Source organism: Austrofundulus limnaeus, unplaced genomic scaffold, assembly GCF_001266775.1.
Source record: "Austrofundulus limnaeus strain Quisiro unplaced genomic scaffold, Austrofundulus_limnaeus-1.0 Scaffold20, whole genome shotgun sequence".
Lineage (NCBI taxonomy): Eukaryota > Metazoa > Chordata > Actinopteri > Cyprinodontiformes > Rivulidae > Austrofundulus > Austrofundulus limnaeus.
This window is the reverse complement of record NW_013952422.1, coordinates 1,926,021-1,947,263: the sequence shown is the minus strand read 5'-3', so window position 1 is coordinate 1,947,263 and position 21,243 is coordinate 1,926,021. Positions and strand designations below refer to the sequence as shown.

Sequence of the window (21,243 nt, the reverse complement as noted above, 5' to 3'; positions counted from 1 at the left end):
TTCTTACACAGTCAGTTCTTGTTTAGTAAATCAGTCTCAAAACAAGATCAAAAAGACTTTTTGGCTGATATAAGATTTTAAAACTTGGTTAGGTGGACAGTTTTTGCATTGTAGAGAAACAAACAAACAAAAAACTATAAAAAAAACCACTAGAAATTAACAGAAAACAGTAGCTGGTTTTCATCTATCACTTTCCTTAAATCCAGTTTTCCTTTCTTACTTTCAGCAGTTCCCTCTTCAGGGGTTGCCACAGTGAGTCATCCTCCTCCTTCATCCTCTGTAGCCTCACCGTTCCACCTGCCTCCCTCTCATTCACACACGTTTTACTATGGCTGACTTTCAATCCTCTAATGTCTTCCCCTGACCTTAAATCTGCTAACATTTAATAATAATTACATTTATTCCTTCCAAGCTGATGCACGGTTGCCTTTAAAGTCGTATAAATGTTACACTAAAGTGAAAAATCTAAGAATAAACGTTGTGTAACCTCAGCTTAATCTGAGCGCGGAGAGACCCTGGAGTTTTGTTATCAGCGGGCATGAGGGTGCTGCACTGCATCGGGCCCAGAAATAGATCTTCGCTGTGTCATAAAAGAGAGATACAGTGTTAATGCGCTGCTGGCAGTGGTAAAGGGAGCTGCTCATCCCTCCAGTAAGAGAAGAAAGTATATTTTTTCTTTCAGAAATTTAAGATAAAGATTAGTAGCTGGGAGTCTGATGTCTTCAAACTGCTGCCTCTGATAGTTTACATCTAATTCTGATGAAACTCACTCAAAGTAAAAAATCTTAAACCTTCCTCTTCCTCCAGAGGCAACAACCATGAGGCATTTTCACATCTATACAGCTGGAGGGAACACGAAAGGGACGAAAACAAAAAAGATGAAAGTTTTTTTATCAGCTGACAGGTGTGTTAAAAGGAACTGAACTTTTTTTTTTTTTTTTAGCGTGTGATCTTTTCAATCTTTTCGTCTGGCTGCTCCCCGGGAGCTTTTCCTTTCCATAAATCAGTGACTGCTGCTTCAGCCACCTGCTCATTTGAACTTTTCACTGTGAGCAGATGACTCACTGATGCAAGAACTGCAGATCTGATGAAATATCTGAACGGAAGGAACTCTTCTTGTTACAAATATCATAAAATGCCGTTTTGAAGCAGTGGAGGGAATGCTGCTGATGGTGAAGTGTGTTTTATTTGTAGAGGATAACGTCACAAAGACATGAGCGAGGTTGAAGAACTCAGCACGCTGCAGCTTATTAAAGCCAAAGCAAATGATTAAATAGTCCAGAAAATAAAATGACCTACAAAAAGATGAATGTTTTTGGACTAACTCACTCATTTAAAGTATTTTAGAGTGGGTGTGTTGTGTATTTTCCAGGCACATAATATACCACAGTCAATTAACCATGTTACCTTCAGTTGTTCTGAAAATGCTGCATATATCAAAAATAAATTTGACTTTGTATCATATCTATCTAAATGCCTTGGAATTGGTCTCTGTCTCTTTAAGAACCTCCTACCTTTTCCAACACTCCCACTTCAGCACGTCTTCCCAACAGTGCTTCAGGAGAGGGGTGCTCCATGGGGCAGGAGCTTGACTGCAGGTATCCAGGGAGGAGCTTTGGGTAAATGGGTGGAGCTTTGTACCAGCAAGTGTTTAGACAGCTTCACATGGCCACAGGAGAGTCAAGGGTTTTTCTTAAACTTGCAGGAATGAGTCAAAGCAACACTCTGGGTATGCTTCTGATGAGGGAATGACATTATAACATGATGTAAAGCTCAAAAGAGTCAATTTTGCTTAATGTCCCCCTCCCTCCTCCCACCCCACCTCCTTCAAGGCTCGAAGTTTCTTATAATTATTTGTGTGGCAGCTTTGAGGGACAGCTAACATCTGTTCTCAACAGCATATCACCTGTGGCTGCAAAAAACCAATACAGCAACAATCAAACAACAAATTTCAAGGCTCCAAATCAATATTGCAAGCTCAGAAAAAGAAAAGAAAAAAGATTTTAAACAAAGCTGCATCTGCCGGTCACATTTTCAGATGAGTGGCTGAAAGGAAATGTATGATTTTTGCACAATTCTGCCACAAAGAGGAAGTAGAGCTGCAGATTGTCTCCACATATTTTTAACAAAAAAAAAAAACATGATGTATCCAGACTTGAGTCTTTAGAGAAAGGCTTGGCAGCAGGAACAGACTCAAGGAGTCGAGCCAAACTTGTGAGGTCCTCCGAAGCAGACGGAGAGTCAGACGATGCTTGATCACAATGAATAATGAATGGCTCACAGGTTCACTTTACAAGGACCTTTTCAGGGCCACACACATGCACTATCATCTCTTTGCCCATGGGCAAAGCGAAGCCTTATTTGAAGAGAAAAGGCTTTTACAGTTTAACTCTGAGTATTATGTTCAAAAAACTCCTTGTACAGAAATAAAACATTGAAGCTTATGCAGCATTGCTGTGACATTTGAAATGTAACTGACTGAGATGTAAATAGGTTACATTAAACATGAAAACTCAGATGTTTAAGTAATAAAACAGCAAAGGTAGAAGTTTAAACCACGATGTTACAACAAATCATTTAACTTCAACACCTTTTCTAGATTGCTTTCTAGAGAGTGTGCTCCAGTTGTAGGTGTAAGAGTTGTGGTGTAGTTGGATCCAAAATGCAGGCAGGCACGAGGAGCTCAGTAAATAAAACAGAAACAAGCCAACAACTACTAAAACAGTAAGCACACAGGAGCTCGAGGGAGATGACCAAAGCGAAAACGTTCAATGAACAGACAATGAAGTGGTGACAAAAGACCAGTTAAATACAGACGGAGGGAGAGTGAAAATGGGCAACACCTGGAGATGAGACTGATAACAATTACTGACAGGTGTCTGTGATGAACAAGGCCACCGAACACAGAGGCTGCATAATGGCACACAGACGGGAACATGGAGTAAATTCAGAAAACATTGAAAATAATTATACGTTTTTTATTTTTGTAATTTGTAGAGTATTTTTGATTCAATTTATTTATTTATGAAAAAGGGGCAGTGTTATGATTCTTGTGTTTTGGTTATTTTTGGTAGAATTTTTCAGATTGGTTTTTCATTGTTTGTTATTGTCTTAGTTTCTCATTTCCTGTTTTCAGTTTCCTGTGCCATGTTTACCTCAGTCAGCTTCTTAGTATTTTTCCAGCCTGCCACACTCACCTGTCCTCACTTGTAATCACCTGTTTCCTGCTTCCACTCAGCCCTGTTTGTATTTAAGGATCTTCTCTTCATCACTTCAGCTTCTGACCATTGCTTACCCATGTTTGCTCTCATCTCACGCTCATGTTCCAAGTTTTGATTTTTTGTTTTGTTACCTTGCCACCACGTTGGCTTTTTTCTTTATTAAAGTCTTTTTAATTACTTTAAGTTTGGTCTGCCTGCATTTTGGGTTCTCCTCACCACCAAGTCGTAACAGGCAGATATAATAATGTTTTTTCTTCTGTTACCTTTCTTTTGTTGCCTTTTAATTTATGATTTGTATTTTTTATTGTATATTGAATTTATGTTGTTTACAAAGAAATGAATTAATTTAATAATAATAATAATAATAATAATTATTATTATTATTATTATTATTATTATTATTATTATTATTATTATTATTATTATTATTATTATTATAAAAGCCAACCTAAAACACAAACTTGAACAATAGGAGAGTCAGACACCTGAGTAAGGTTTATTCAGAGAAAAGAGTCCAGTGGATGGTTTAACTTCAGACTCAGGAGCACTATTACTAAAATGTCTGACAATAACAGGTGAGTTGATGCTTTCTTTTCTTTCTTTCTTGTTTGTAATCCCAGTGATGAAAAGTCACACTGTGGATGTATAAAAGTAAAATATATTTTAGTATAAACTAGTTTCTACATTGTGAGTAACTTTCACAAAAAAGCTTTGACTCTTAAGTATATTTTTAAAGCCCACAAGTGATATAATCTGATCAGGTCATTGTGAAAATTTGCCTCTTTTTATTGCGATAAACTTACACAACTTCTTTATTTCTCAATCAATTTTAACAGTTTGTGATTTTTTTGCTTATTTGCTTTTAGCTACATCCAATAAAATAGATTTTAATACAGTTTGGTAACTACTTTGTTTTCTGTCACATACCTACATCACAGGTTTTATACCAGCCATGAGCACTGGACCAGGTTCCACTTTCTGTGGTCCTCAAGGGGGCACAGGAGTTTGCCCAACCAGTGCACGTGTTTTGCTGACTTGAAGAAAGTATTTGACTGTGTTCCCTGAGGAAAACGGAGAAGGATTGGGAATATGTCGATTTAGCCCATTCAGTCTCTGTCCCAGCTATGCAGGTGTCTGGTTTGCAAGTCACATCTCAGGGTGTTCTTTATACAAACAAAAGTAAAACTGATGAATGTGAACAAGACCAGTGAACAGCTGTTTAACTCCTCACAAAAAGCCAGCTGGGAGTCAAACCTGCAACCTTCTGTCTGCAAAGCAACAATGCCGACCACTATAAGCTTTTTAACAGAACAAAAAAAGGAAACAGTACTTTTTATTGCTAAATTTAAACACACTAAAACACTTTTAATTTCACTTCCACCGACAAACTTTACAGGTTTGTAAAAGTTTTGTTGAGGTTTTTTTTTTTGCAAAGCATTTTTTTCTCCCAAAATCTTATACATTTTTAACATTCCATGATTTTATTTAGTTTTTTTAATGAGGTCAAACTGTGCTTAGGGAAAAAGAAAAGGTGGTAATTTATCGACTGATTGACTGAGCTAAACAGAACTGAAACAGGCAGTTCTCAAAGTCTCAGAGTTTGAACAGATCAATTTTCTTACAGCCAGCGACGACAAATTTTACCAGGGAACAAAACGAGCGCATGAGAAGAGTTTGCAGGAATTGATTGTCTGATATTTCAAATAAGCTTTTGTGAGCGAACCAATAAATCTTCCTGTGTTTTTTAGTGTCACGATTTATGCCACAATTAGAATGCACTCTTCTCATTTTGCATCCATCTCTCGCATCGTCAAGCCATAAAAACACATTTGTTTATGGAACAAAAATACAAACAGAGCAATTAGGCTGATCGTTTCTTCCAGAGCATGCTCACATTCACACACGCAAAAAAAAAAAAAAATTCACAAACAAATCAGCACAGCACCCATATATCATCCTGCTCCAGGGGGAAAAAATAAAATAAAACACCTAACCAAAGGGTCAAAATCCTGCAAAGTATGTCATTATGTCCTTGAGTGTGCCACTTAAACTAGATTGGCAGTAAATCTTCTGCTCAACATAAATAGCTCTTCTGTCAAACATGAGACGCCTAAAAGCATTCTGGATTCAGGTGACAGAGGAAGAGGAGAGAAAACAGGTGCAGCACACTGCTGAAGGTCAGATATCCAGGGTCCATATGACACATGACAGCTCAATAAATCAGGTCCATTTAGGACAGATGCTTGGAGACCACTCTGGATTTTTGGTCAAACTTGTGCAAAAGTAGCAACTTCTTTTTACAGATTTTAAATTTATTGTATTTTACAGTTTTTTATTAGTGCACATGTGCCAAATTCAAGGCCAAGTGCGGCCCACAAATGAGTTTTGTCTGTCCTGCCAAAAGCCCTGCTGTATACTGTACATGTGTATATATTTGAGGTGCAACGATACAGAAAAATCTGGTTCGGTTTGATACTTTAGTCTCACAGTTCAATTTTTTTAATAGAAAAAAGAGAAATTTTCATGCCCTTCTTAACTTGAAATTTATTTAAATGAATTTTGAACGAGGCAGCACGGTGGCTCAGTTGGTAGAGGTGATGCCTCTCAGCAAGAAGGTTGCCGGTTTAAATCCCATCCCGGGGACCTTTCTGGGTAGAGTTTGCATGTTCTCTCCGTGCATGCGTGGGTTCTCTCTGGGCACTCCAGCTTCCTCCCACAGACCAAAAACATGACTGTTAGGTTAACTGGTAACTCCAAATTGTCCCTAGGTGTGAGAGAGTGAATGGTTGTTTGTCTCTATGTGTCCCTGTGATGGACCTGCGACCTGTCCAGGGTGTACACCACCCCTCACACTGTGACTGCTGGATATGGGCACCAGTGACCCTAAAAAAGGAGTAAACGGTTGTAGATAATGGATGGATGGAATTATGAACATACAGTTTTTAAATTAAATGTTGCTAAAACAGCATATGTCAGTCGATCTGTGCTTGACAATGCAGTCTAGGTGGAGTAGTTGACAACAGATCCACTGAGCATCTTCATTAGACAAGCTGATAAAATAAATTTTAAAAATGTTTCTTTGTTCGATACATAGTGTGTACTGTGCCTAGAACATGGCATTGGATGGTTTTATACAGATACATTTATTGTTGCACTCCAATTAAATAAGTATATATTTCAGAATTTATGATGAAATTAGTTTTTATGTTAATTGTAAACTTTAAATTTATGATTCTATGCAACAAAATAAACACATTTTAAAAGAGGAACGAAGATAATACTTGTCATGTCCCTGCAATTTTATTGAATAGTGCTGTACTAAGGTCTCAAAATAAACTGCTTTAAAGCCAGATTTGACCATTTACTACATCTCCCATAATGCATCTTGATGGGAAGTCCTTGTTGGAAAGTGGGAGAGTTCAGAGTTCAAGACTTACCACAACTCAACAGTGAGTAAAACTTTCTTACTTTAACTTTTGTTAGTATTTCTTTACAATTCATTTCTCATTTAGTCAGTTGTACGCATAGTACTTTTCAGTGTTTACAAGAGGACATGTTAAAATGCTGTTTCTATGCAGGAAATACCATGTAGAGCTCAGTTATTTGTTAATAATGAGACGAGAAATGGGATGTTTTCTGTTTAGCGTAAGTTAAACACAAAACATCAAACTTTATTACAACTGGTCCTTAAGGACCACCATGATTTTCACTTGGCTGTTGTTGAAAATGAGTTTGACGTACCTGTATTAGTCATGGAACCTGGCCATTTTGGAAGAAAGACCTCCCTTCAGAGCAGAAATGTTTTATCACAGAGAATCACTCTGGAAAACTTTGCATGACCAACGACCGCCTCCCCGAACATAGAAGTCTCTCCTGTAGTTGATGGTTTTTGTGTATTTACTGCTTTGCATTTTGTCACAACTACACAGATGTGGACAGCTGACAAAGGAACAGTGAGGAAAATACCGAAATGACTTCATGAAGTATTACAGGTGCGGAAATAATCTCCCCCTGCTGTCGAGCACGATTGCCTTATTTAGATTCACTGCCTTGTCCCATCTGCGCAGCTGAAATCATCTGAGGCCTGGAGGTTATTAAAAAGCAGCCCCTGAAGTAAAATAAAGTCTCTGTGCATAGCAATCAAATAGTAAAAGCCATTTCTCAGCCTCTTGGTGTGGGAGTTTAATAGCCAAAGTGCCAACATTCACTCCTTTATTTTTATCTAAATGCTATTTGTTGCAGTGATGCTGGTGCATGGACATATTGATAAATCACAGAGCTGCAGACTGTCTGGGGTGCAGATGCATAAAATGCCTTAATATGGATGCCTCACATCATTCTGAGCACTGGTGGCAATGCAGTTTTTATTCTAAAGTCTCTTTGATAGTCTTTGTAACACTACTGCTATGAAGGTATTTGATTTGTGGTACAGAGCAGATGTCTTTAAATCTGGCTCCCAAAATCTCTCAGCAAAAAAAAAACCCATTGAGGTCAAAGGTCTTTCTAAGTTCCTAAACTTAATGAACCTACTTCCACCCAAAGGAAATCACAGCCAGGCCTCTGAATTACTCTTTCTGTTGACTAAGCAGTCTGCTCCCTTTGCCTCTTTCCACTCCTTCAGACAACCTGATCAAAACACAGAAGATTTTTTATTTATAGCAGCAAATAAAGAGGCTTTTAGAGAGGAGGTGTGTTTATTTTACAGAAACACGTGCTGGGGATAAAATCTGTATCTGATTGCATTCTCCAAATCACAAATTTCTAGTAATTTCTTATTATAACAATGGCAAAGAGAATTGTAGAAAAATACCAGGATTTAGTGTGTTGTTGTTGCCACAGTGAGCAAACTTGCTATTTCACACCAAAAGCTCTTCCTGACACAATTTCAGGAGTTTGAACCTGCAGCCTGAGGATAATGAGACCGCACTGACCACTGAGCTACTGTGGCCCCATATAATTCTTATTATTTAGTTTTACAAGCAAACTGTGACTTCTGCTACACTGGAAGGTTCAGTCATTCCTACCACTAGGGGGCAGAATAATCAACTTCACTGAGCGTGCAGTTTACTGTAATTAGATGATCTGGGAATAAATCTCTGATTTTATGGTTCTTGGTGATTAAAAGTGTTGTTTTTGTTCTTGGTGACAAAACAACAGCTTTCAGAAGGTTCATGGTAAAAACATAATGTGTTATTGTTGTTTTGCTATCATATAAGTCTTGTTGTTTTCATGTGATGACTAAAAATGTTAATAATTTTACTGAAAACAGAATCAAAATCAGCTTTATTGTCATTATTTCCAAGTTTACACAAGGAAGTTGTCCTGGTGATTTGGTGCAGGCGGTTCACAACAAAATAAACACAAAAACAAAGCGTTCCATACAATTAAAAATGTGCACAAAACATGCAAATTAATAAAGCATACACAAATATAACACCCAAACAAAAAAGTGAAAATCGTTACTAATGTAAATGTATGAAATTCAAAAGTTAAATGTTCACCATTTATTGTATTAAGCATTTATATACCCAAACAGAGCCTTATACAGTGGATGGATAGATGGGTGGGTAGATAAATATTCCCATTCATTGGATTTTACAGAGTTGAAGGAGCAGTTTTCTGTCTCGGGACAGGGGGGGTGGGGGTCACGTGGTTTGCGGCTCCAGCCAATCAGGAGTAACTGCGCATTGCGATGCTGTGCAGAGGGATTGTTTTATTGAAGGGCTGCTTGTGATCAATGAGCGAGTGGAGCTGTCCGCGGTGCTGAAAGTTACTTCTCGACGGGCTGAGCCTCCGCTTTTCTTTTCCTCTCTCCTTATAAGTGCGACACAAAAACGCACGTGGGAGAGGTTGAACCTGATCCAGGTCCTGGTTCCAGATCCTTTTTTTTTCCCTGTCACACAGCTGGACTCTCAGACAGACAGATTTGGGATTTCACTGCAGCTGAAACATTTTGAGCTGAAACTCCATCACAAACACACAAAATAAAATAAAAATCACAGCTTCAGTGCAAACCAACAGATTACTTCTGTTGCAGCTGCAAATCTAAAAGCTGTGAATGCTTGGGGTTACCTTTTTTTCTGCCTCCAATGCTGCTCAGTTGGTTGTATTTCCTCTGGGTGGTATAATTCTCCTCCTCCATTAATATTGCCGCCGGCATCGGCCACATTAATCTGTGGTTATATACGCACACACACACACGCACACACACACAAGTCCAGACCACATGGGTGCTACAGGCCAAAACTGATCAGACTGAGCTGCAGAAACAGTGCCTTGTGTTTATGAGTGACAGTGAAATGCTTCCTATAAAGCCTATGATAAATGGGGAGACCTGAATGTTTAAAGTTAAATGGAAGCATGTCACGTGCAGACAGATGGAGGGACTTTTAAATAAATACACACATGTTTGGACTGTATTGAGCTGAATGAAGACAAGTTGATGGATGGATGGATGGCTGGCTGGATGGATGGATGGATGGATGGATGGATGGATGGATGGATGGATGGATGGATGGATGGATGGATGGATGGATGGATGGATGGAACCATGTCCTCAAAAAGATTCCTTTATAAAAATTATTGATTGAGTTTGAACACTTTATAAAGCATTAATAATCATAAAACTGACATAAAACGTTGTTTATAATCCGATTCAGGTTCACTATTTGGCAAGAGTTGTGCTTTTATTTATTCATGTAATTAATTTACACTTCTTTGATTTAATTACTTAGTTGTTGTAACTAAAACCAAACTTTAATGTTCACAGACATGCAGGTTTGACATTTAACACGTATGTTATGATCATGCCTGCTTGTTTAAAAAGTGTGATTAATGTTTTACAACGTGTTGAATAAATTATAAAGCATTAATAAATTCGTCATTGAGCCGCTGTTAGAAAGTAGTTTCTAAAAGCACCATATCAGTAGTTTTTATTGACTGAAAGAGGCTTCCTGGTTGCGACCTTTTCATGACGTGGTAACGGTTGTTTTGGTATCCCCCACCACCCCACCACNCCACCCCCCACCCTCCTCCTCTGCCCAATCGGAGGCACCGCTCACATTCAGCGCGGTGCCGAAATGGATCCCCTCATCATGCAGCGGCTCGGTCCTCCTGTGAGGACCATAATGACATCCTTTTGGGTCGGGTGCTCCGCGGTGCCTGCCTGCTGCTGCTGCTGCTGCTGCGAGCGGCAGCTCTGACATGGAAAGCCCCCCTCAGCTGCAGCCCTTCTACCCAGAGCAGTGTGAGCACCAGCAGCACGACTGCGGGCGGGAGGATCGACTCGGCGAGCAGCAGCAGCAGCAGCGCGAGCGGAGGCGCACCTGCAGTCGCTGCACCTGCGAGGCGCGGAGGAGCCTCGCGTTCCGCGGGACGCCGCCGACCACCGTGGGAACTTTGAGGACGCCCTCGGAGACGTCCTCGAGGCACGGCTGCCAGACCTGCGACTTCACACCCTCCAGTCATGGTAGTTCCTCCAGACATCATCATCATCATCACCTTCCTCACCAGCAGCTGCATCCTCATCCTCCTCCTCATCATCATCATCATCAGCAGCAGCAGCAGCAGCCGGGCAGCCTGGGCAGCAGCCACAGAGATACCAACTCGTACAATGAAACAGCCATGAGCAGCTGCAGGTACAACGGCGGAGTGATGCGGCCGCTCAGCAACTTGAGCTCGTCCCGCAGGAACGTGCACGAGTTCGACTCCGAGTCGCAGCCGCTGCAGCCCCTCTCGGCCGCAGATGCGTCGGACGGGCTGGTGTCCAAGCCGGAGAACAATTCCACCACGGTGATGCCTTACGCATCGGGGGACGGAGGGGGAGGCTGCGGCCACGGAGGAGGAGGAGGAGGAGGAGGTGGTGGTGGCGGCAAATCTGGGAAGAAGAAGAACCAGAACATTGGGGAGAAGCTGGGACACAGGCGGGCCTTGTTTGAGAAGCGGAAGCGTCTGAGCGACTACGCGTTGATTTTCGGGATGTTTGGGATCGTTGTTATGGTTATAGAGACTGAACTCTCATGGGGAGCCTACGGGAAGGTGCGTATGAGCTCAGCAGTCCCGAACAAGAGTTGATTTAGTTCTGCTTCGTGACGGAAACAACTTTTAGAAGTCTGGAGACAATCAGCCTGTCCTGACAGGTGCAGGCCAAATGGTCAAAAACATAAAGCAGAGCTGCATGTTCTGATCTTTTCTTCTCCTTTTGCAGGAATCCCTGTATTCTTTAGCTCTAAAATGCCTGATAAGCCTTTCTACAATCATTCTCCTGGGGCTGATTATCATCTACCATGCAAGAGAGATCCAGGTAATGTTTCCCCCTATTTATTTGTGATGGCAGCACTTTTACTGCTGAAACACATCATTTGCAGACCCAACAAATGGGGTTTGCAACCAATGGCTCTGACCACATGTGGCTCTTTATAGAGGTGTAGCAATTCATCCCTCCACATTGATATGTCGATTAAATGGTTAATGATTCATTTATATCAAGGCAAAACTAAAACATGGATCCATATTGTCCACCTGATCTGGATCGATCAACAAACTTGGTGATATTCGAAAAATGTTGTATCTTCATCCAAACAAATCAATACAATATGTAACGTATCAGGATAAAGCTGATTCATACTTTGAAGCTGCTCTTTGCTTTGATTAAAAAAACATTCTTATAATTTTTATAACAATACCAGAGATTCAACAGTTTTCCTGCCCAATTGATTAAACTTTTGGAGTCAATTTAAGATGACCACCTCAGTTAATTAAGCCAACACAAAAATGGCAATGCCTCAGTGAATTTTACAAATATTGAACTAAAATTTAGTATAGTAGCACAGTAACAAATGCTCTAACTCATAAACAAATAATTTAAGATGTGGCATAAAATCTAAGGTTTGACCAAAACAACCATAACTCTATTATTTCTCAACATGAACTTGTGGCTTTTATTTAATCCAGCTTCCAGCTATTCAGTGTGATTTTTCTCTCAAATTTACCAGGAAAGTATAAAAAACAAAAGCGTACTTTAGACTTATCACAGATTATAGGTCATATTTTAGATAAAGGCTTCAGCAAAAAAACGTGGCAAGTCAATTTCAAAAGAATTAAACTTAAAAGTTTACCTTTAAGTAAATCTCTCTGTTTACATTTTCCAAAATAAGTCATGATTAACAAACTAATGTGTTTTTTATTTCAAAATGCAAAAAGTTATACAATTTTTCACATTTAAATGGTCAATGAGCACTTTACACTTCAATCATTCACACACCGATGGTGAAAAGCAACATTGTAGCCACAGCTGCCCTGGGGCACACTGGGGGGGGGGGGGGGGGGGTGTGCCATGTGCCATGTGCCACTGGACCCTCTGACCACCATCAGTAGGCAAGGTGTCTTGCACAAGGACACAATGACTGAGGCCTGCCGCTTATGAGACGACTCCCTATAGCCCTGTATAAATTGGTGGTTTAATTTTGTTTTTTAGAAGCTGCAACAAGAGAATAACCATTTTTTCCCCTGAACTTTGGACAATTAACATAATTCGGTGCAAAATGCTCCTCCTGATGTTTTTTATTTTTTTTATTTTTACAGTTTCTGAAATGTGTTGCTGCCATCAAATTCAAAATTACTATTTTTTTTTAAATCATGATATCTCAGTTTAAACATTTGGTATGTTTATTTTGTTCTGTTGCATATAAAATATGGGTTTATTAAATTTGCAAATCATTGCATCCTATTTTATTTTTATTTATCCAAATTTTGTGATTGGGGTTTGGTTTGGAAGTGAGCCATGGCTTAATGATCGGTTCAAGCTCGTTTTGCAACTCTGGACATGTTTTTTCTTTAGTGAGAAGAGGCAGAAATGTGTTGGGATTGTAAAGGTTGCAGACCCCCTGAAATAGCCGAAATGTAGAATTTTTTTAACATTAAGCAGCGTTAAGCATCACTAACAAAAGCAAAAGCGTTTGCACGTGGATTTAAACATATATTTCATTCAGAAAAACGTGGAAGTCCTGACGAGGTTCGTTGGGACGGTCCAACTCAACCTTTTTTTGACCTTGCAGTTGGAACATTGTTGCATTTACTCACTGCACTTTCTGCACTTCAGCAGTTGTGGCTGCAGAATTAATTGTGTGTCTGTCTGCAGGACGGACGCATGCTGCCAGAAAGGTTTCATACATCCGAAGCATCCCTTTTCTTATTTTTAATTAAATCAATTCAAGAGGAGTACCTCGCTTGAAAAGAAACACAACTCAAGCATTTTCTGCAATCTTTAAACAGCACCATGTTTAATCATGCTAATGGATTTTCTTACACAAGATAGTGGTTTAAAAAAAACCTTTATCTAGACGCTGTCCTTTTTTTCATAGATGCCTTGTGCTTTTTTTGTAACACAAAGTTTCTGTGTTTAGATAAGAAGGTCAGGCTCCTGGATTCAAAGTGATGTTGTCTGTAGGATGTTGGTATATTTAGCACTTGTCTCAGGAGAGAGTCAATTTTAGCTCTTCGTCGAATCTTTCAAGTTTTGAACCTTTTGTTATGACAGATGAATGCAACAAACACACATCATTATCATTTTTCTTCTCTCGACACAAGCTTCTAATTTTTTTTTTACTCGAGCAGGCAGGTAGCTGCTTATAAATCACGAAGCCAACAGGATGCTTTGCTTCAATTTGAATTCCAGACTGCAAGAATAACCAAACCCATAAACACATTTTCATTATTGTTTTATTGCACTCCAGCAGTTTAGCTGCGATGTGATGGAGCATTCCTTACACACAGCAGGTTTCCATTATTGTGGAAAATTACAACATGGTGTTAAATTAGTTCTGCCTCCATCAAACATTATGTTTTGTTTTTTTAAAGTAGAAATCAGATTTTAATTTAAGAGTATGCCATATACCACATCAACTTCAGCTAAAAATAAGTGAGTTACAGCTGTTTATGTGTTTCAGGTCAGTTGGTTGTGGCGGCCATATTGAATTGGGTTGATTCCAGAAGTTAAAAACGTTGTTCCTTCACCTTTGCCTTTTGGTGGCAGGTGATAAAAACAGCTTTCCATCAGACATGTTCAAATGCTCGCTTTAGCTCCTCTCTTTGTTTATTGTCAGTCGCTGCATATTCACCCCACAGGAAGTCTCTTCAAACTGCTTTGATCTGCACTCCTCTGACAGTCACTCCAATAACCAAAAGATTGCACACTTAGGTACCTCCTGCTTCACAATAAAGATGCTTCTTTAAAAACTAAACTAATTAAACATATTGAAATTGGTTGTTTTTCACCACGCGTTTCTAATAACTGAACTCTTTAGAAACATATTGCATGCCGTCCTCGCTGTACTGCTCATCTCTGCACCTTGTACATGCAGAAACTCTGCTCTCCAGTTGATAAAATCTTCTTGTAGGCTGGACCCATCAGCTGGTTCCTGGAGGCGCCGCTCTCCGACTATTAAAACCCGGCTCGTTGTGTTTATGCTGCAGCTTCCATCTCTCCAGCTGCTCCTTTCCTCCCATGCCTGAAGCTTCTTTGTGCTTCTTGTTGCTACTCTGTCAAAACCCAGCTTCCTGCAGACTAACATATGTGCTGGAACACACTTACACACAGACACACAGAGAGAGAGATGCACAAACATGGAGGACTTAATTCCAAATCTGTCTTGATAATGACACAAAAACTTGCTGATGTGCGTGCTTCCCTTTTTTATTTTCTCAGCACTTCTGTCTCTCAGAGCAGCACACGTGACGAACTCTGCAGTTTAGATAAAACAGTTTATGGTCGTATCTCATCAGTGGGCAGTTTTAAGGTGGATTAAGTCAATTGATTGACTTAAGACCCTAAAATGGATAGCAGAAAGAATTAGGTTAATCTCACCCTTAATCAAAGCTTTGTTTGAACCTCCTGAGAGGAAGAATTGAGCTACAGTTGGCTATTTTGTCAAATAAATAAGGAGCTGCAGCATCAGTGGCAAGTTTTGGAAAAGAAATGCATCATAAAGCACAATAACATTTCATAAAACTCTGAGCTGCTCTTAAAAAGAATCATTTCACCTCGACTAAACATAAAGCTGAAGCTAAATAAACGCACACAGCAGCATCACATCAACAGTCTGGTTTAACGTGATGCTTCCTTCTCTGACCGCCACACTTCATCTCTGTTAAGGCTCCACAAAAGCCCAACGTGTTTGCAGTGTTGCAAAATGGATTGCTGCCTTCAAAGTGCACTTTTCCCTCCGACTCCTGCAGGGGAATAGATTATGCATGCACATCCATGTGTACTCACAGATGCCTGTCAGGTGCGAAAGGCACAAGTTGGCGTGATGAAATGTTTCCCCAACATTTCCAGAACCCTTAAAAGTGATTTCCTTGTCAAGTTCTGCAAAGACCGTGCCCTCAGCTTTTTCTATATACTGTATTTATTTAGCTGGGGTTTCAAAGCACAAAGTTTTGCTTCTCTGAGATGCTGAAAACTCTAAAGGTCAAAGGTCAGAACAGAATTTGAACACGGCAGTGATGGTTGACCTACAAATAAAACCAATCTGGTGGATTTTCAACGCTGTGCAGAAGTTTTAAACCAGAGTGGAATTCTTCATAATGTTTTTTTTTTCAAGTTGCTTCAAAGCAACATATAAGTTTAAATGAAGATCATCTTTTTTGAGAAATGGTGGAGGTGTAGCAGTTTTCATCAACACTCATGATAACCTATGATGTCACTCTCAGGGTATGTGCTAAAGTATTTTAGCTCAATATCTGCAAACTTACTGAGTTTAAGCAATGTTTGTGTTAGCACTTCATAATAATTATACCTTATTTAACCTTCCTTATGAATTAATAAATGGTTAGTTAACTTTGATAACATTATTAACTAAGGATGATTCATAATTAATAAGCTATAAATTAACATATGATTTACCCATAAAGGCAATTGTTTTCTGTAATTAAAATATTCATTGTTAATTCATGCTTAATAACTTGTGAATATATTCAATCTATATTCTTCACAAACGTATTCTATATACGGTGTGTAAATGTATGTGTATACTCACATAAATGTACTTTCACACCATGTGTGAAACATGTATTAATGGTTAGAAAATGTTTGAATTTACTATGATTTCAATCTGATTTCCACAGGTGAAAAGGAACTTGTGGCCCTTCAGGGTTTTGTCTACATTTACAAATACTTTAAAAATATAAATAGTCTTTACTTAAGAAGAGTTCACACTAACTCTTAAGTACTGCAGGATTAGTAGATAGTTAAAACGGTCTCTAACCATTAATATATGTCTAAAACATGGTGTGAAAATACTTTTATATGAGCATACATTTACACACAGTATAAAGAACAGTTAATTCATGAGTTATTAAGTATGAATAAACAATGAGTGTGTTGGTTTTGGAAGTAATTAACCTTTATGGGTAAATCATTAATAAATATATCAATTTATAGCTTATTAACTATGAATAATACTTAATAAATGATGTTTTTAAAGTTAAATAACCATTTAATAATGGTTAAGTAAGGTTAAATATTGTGTAGTTATTATAAAGTGTTGCTGATAACGTTGGTTGAATCTGGCACCCTTCTTTAATTATGGTGACTCCAAAAGTTAGAGTTACAGATGTACATTCATTTTTGTTTGTTTGTTTTTGTGGTTTTTTTAGTAAAATCCATTCCTTGATTCATGAAATAGTTTGTTAAAAATGGTCAAACAAACACAACTCAAGTTGTTATTGTCCTTCCTTTCAGTTTTGGGTGATGAGGACTTTTGCACAGAAATTGTCTTTTTTTTTTTTTCTTGAAACTAGTGGATCTGATTTAATTATTTTCTTGACAGATTGTGATTTGCTCAAATATTTTCTTAATCTTTAGTTGAGTTTGTTATATTGATAGAGCCAAAAAGAAGAAAAAATCATCTGCATTTCTTACCGAATGTTCCTGAACTGAGCATCAAGCTGTGAGTCTCTTCTAGCTGTGAGACATGATGAGTTCACTCTTTTTTCTGAGCAGACTCAAACTGACAAGTTTTCAAGGACTCTTTGCTGGGGGCCTTTTTTTTTTTTTTTTTTTTTTTGAGGACACTGGTGTCTTTCTGCTTTGTAGTGACAGTTTTGCTGAGTTTTCTTAAACTCATGCAAAATGCTTTTGAGGGGGAGAGGAGGCGGGAGGATGTTGTGATAAAAGTCGAAGCTGACGTTTCGCAGTCACGCTTCGTTACACTTTACAGTCCGCAGGAAAAAAAAGAAAAGAAAAAACAGACACGGCGGCTCCACCAACGCGGCGTCTGAACCCGTGCCAGCAAATCCTGCCAGAGCGAAACTTGAATGCGCTTTTGTGTTTCGTGTCAGAGATACGGAGCCACCGCAGGAGACGCTCCGCATTCCTCCGAGTGAAATCTGTCCTCTACCTGAGCCTGCAGGCTGGAGTCAGATAACCCCCGCTGGCTGGTGACCTCAGAGTTTTCACTGAGCACACAGCCTTTCAGGGGTTCACATACCCAGCTTCTCAAACGCAAGACAGTCCTAAAGATTATTTATTGATGCTATTTACTCGACTTTGCTCTGCATGCTTGAAACATTCAGTTGATTTTAGATTATTAATGCCAGCGACTCAGCGGCTCTTTTAAAGACAGACATCCCTGACTTGTCTTGGAGAGTCAGCGTTTGCTTGAATAGAAGAGTGCATTTTTCAAAACTCAGGCCTAATCTCAGACACAAAAGGCAAACGGAACCTGCAGCAGCCTCTGATTTACTTGGCAAAGCGGCCTCTTAGTGGCTCACTTTGATACCATAAATAAAGCATTGCATTAACGTCTAATTGGACTGAACCTCTCAACCCAATTTACTAATGAGACTGAGCGATTTATTTCTCAGCGACAAGATATATGCTCCCATCTCCACATTACACAGATTAAGTATTGAGTTGCACTCCATTAGTTGTATTGCGAGGAGTGAAACCGGTAACTAACCCAACTAGTATTGGAGCTGAGCGGCTCTCTGGAGTTGCTCCAAAGGATGGACATATGCAGCTCTGCTGCCCGTCACACCCTGACAGGAATACAGCTTTCTGGTGATGAGGACGGGGCGCGCACTCCCAGTGATTAGACTTCATTTTTGAGTCTGTCAGAAAACAAGCTGACTCTCTGAGACAAGCAGGGGGCTGCGTTTCCTCTCAGATCAGTCACTGTTTGGCTGCTTGTTGTGCTCTGAGGCCTTTTCTGTGGGATACATTTGAATCATTTTGCACTTTATTGTCACTATAAGATGTAATCATTGGAACATGAGCAAGCAGAAACTTTAGGGCTCAGGGTGAAGGTTTAGATGTGAAGATATATTCGTTTATTTACATCAGTTTAAAGGTATTTTTGCAGTTATAAAGGCCGGTCAATATTTGCCCATACTGCAATGGGTAAAAAAAAGGCTTTTACTGCAGCTGTTGCATGAAATATGCTAAATGCTAAAATGCTAAATGCTAAAATATGTCACAAAATGATTGGAAACAGACTTTATATCTTCAGAGCTTTTAAATCAATGCTGTGGGGACCTGAGCTTGTCTTAGTTTTGCTTTTAAATGTCTTTCATATTGTTCTGATTCTTATTTCCTTTTTCTGTTTGAATGTGTAACTACTGCATGCAACTTCATTGCTGCTGCCTATTTTGGCCAGGACTCCCTGGAAAACGAGTATTTTAATCTCTGTGGGATTTTTTTTACTTGTAAAATAAAAATTTAATAATAATAACAAAAAATCAAAAGTCATAAAATGTTCACAATGTTTTTCTCATACCAATGATTAATGTCTTTAAATTTAAAAATTGTAAGCATAATTGTTAACCACATACCAATTATTACATGGGTTTGTTTACCCATGAAGACATTTTTGGATTGCTGGTACAAATTCATGCTTTAAGTTGTTGAGCAAAGTTTGCAGATAAACCGTTACATTAGGTTGATCATCTTCTCCAAACTTCTACCCTTGTCCAATTTTGTTATATTTGTTTACCTACACAGCCAGCTTCTTGTACATCAACACAACTCAATCTTTTATGTGGTTTTCGGCTAATTCAGACAAGTGCTTTGTTTAAAGCCCTGTCACACTAGACAACTTGTACCAACTTATTTTAGAGACATCCACAATGAAGATGGAATTGAAAAAATCAATTGGAAGCTTCTTTTTGGCATGTACATAATGTAATTCAAACAAATTGATTAAATATATAATTTTTATTAGCAATTTAGATATAAAAAATGTCTCATAAGGTGACATAAGTTGTCTAGTGTGACAGGGCCTCACCCTCATGCAACCACTCTCCACCAAGTGGTTGAGTAACTGGGGTATATGAGGGTGGAAACAACTCCTCTTTCAGAACTGGATCTCAATAATATCTAGAAAACTACTGGAGTAAAGTCTGAAACTTTACTTTTACACATTTAATTTCACACTTTACAATGAGTGGCTTTAATTAGATGATTATTAATTCATTAATTTGATACTTTTTAAATAGATATTTAGATTATTAGAGGAATCGTAAAAAATTCTCAACAGACTTTTGAATATTTAATTAGATGAAATAGAAAAGCTCACATTTTTGAGCCGTGGGAGGAAACCCACGCATGAAGAGGGAAATGTAAACTCTGCTGTGAGACCTCAGTCGGAGGTCCAACCTGTGACCTTCTTACTGTGAGGCAACAGAGTTAACTAACTGTTCCGGCTGTGCTCAGTTTAAACAGCTCAGGTTGAATTAAACGGATGGTGACCCTTGATGTGTTGAAGATGTGTGTTTACTCCACATAAACCCTTCAGAGTTAATTAGATGTTTTGACGTATTTGTGACTTTAACGGTTCTAAGGAGGCAAAAAGATCCTACAATCGTTTTTTTACTCTCGATTTTTCAAGTGAAACTGGTGTTACAGTCCATCATTTTGGTGTCTACTTTGTTCACTTATTTCTTTGTTTTCAATTAAAAAAAAAAGGGAAGTCAGGTTTAGGTGACCTGACATTACCCAGGGGGCAGCAGCAGAACTCCGATTTTGTTCGACTGCATCTCTTCTACAGACCGCCTGAGGCAGAGCTTGTCACCGTGGTAAAACCAGCAGATTTGAATGACAGAAATTTGACAGTGAGACTCAGAGTGAGCTGAACTTCCTAACACCGTGGTCAGTTTTTTTTTCTACGACACCACCAGCTTCACATTTTAACACGTCTTCACTGTGAAGGATAAAATAGGTTGCTTTAGTCCACATATGTTTCCATCAAACCTCAGACATGTGATGAATGCATGATTAAATGCTTTATGTTAGAACGATCATAAACTTGATGGATGCTTTGGATCAATTTGTCAGCTCAGGACAATCCCAGGTGGAATAAATTAAATGCACCTCTTTAACTTATGTCCAGGCTGAAAGGTATAAATAATTAAGCCAGACATGTGAGTGCTGTGGCTTCTGCCCAATGACTGTGCTCAATGTCTTCAAAGTTCTTCAATGCACAAAACTTCAGCTTCAAAAAAACCTAAAACTGCAGCAGCCAAGAGCTGATTAAAGCATAAGAACAGGAGTTCCCACACCGCTGGGTTAATCCATGGTGGCTACAGTACATCCATCTGTGGCAACACACTTGAAACCGCTTCACTTCCTTCGCTCTACTGCTTTGTTGTGCATAAAAGTGTTTAAATAATTCAAGCACATGGTTAAAGTCACGTCGTAAAATTATTATATTAGGCTTTGGACTCTTACAGGTCGTTTGCTTAATGTTGTTTGTTGGAAATTCTTAGTTAGGGTTAGAAAATACATCATTGTTAGACAATAACATGCTTTTTATTAGATTGGCAACATAAAATTCTGGTGACCACAGATGCCTGAAATCTTAAACTCTGAGTCAGAGGAGCACACACACACACACGTTTGTTCTTCTGTCCTCATGGGGACTTTGCATTGACTTCCATTCATTTACCAATCATTATCCCTAAACCTAAACACCCCACCTAACCCTAACCCAGTGCTGGCTCTAGCCATTTTGGTGCCCTAGGCCAGTTG

The 21,243-nt window shown here is 39.0% G+C and overlaps 1 protein-coding gene across 4 annotated transcripts in view; it reads left to right on the top strand.

The window, feature by feature from the left end:
• The first annotated feature begins 10,313 nt into the window (after nt 1–10,313).
• kcnn2 (potassium calcium-activated channel subfamily N member 2) overlaps nt 10,314–21,243 on the top strand; it is a 31,424-nt gene continuing 20,494 nt past the window's right edge. For all 4 annotated transcript variants that reach the window (XM_014003821.1, XM_014003823.1, XM_014003820.1 and 1 more), the window contains exons 1-2: nt 10,314–11,258; nt 11,428–11,523. In XM_014003821.1, coding sequence (XP_013859275.1) covers nt 10,425–11,258; nt 11,428–11,523 — 930 coding nt within the window. In that variant the 5' untranslated portion in view covers nt 10,314–10,424. The remainder of the gene's footprint in view (nt 11,259–11,427; nt 11,524–21,243) is intronic.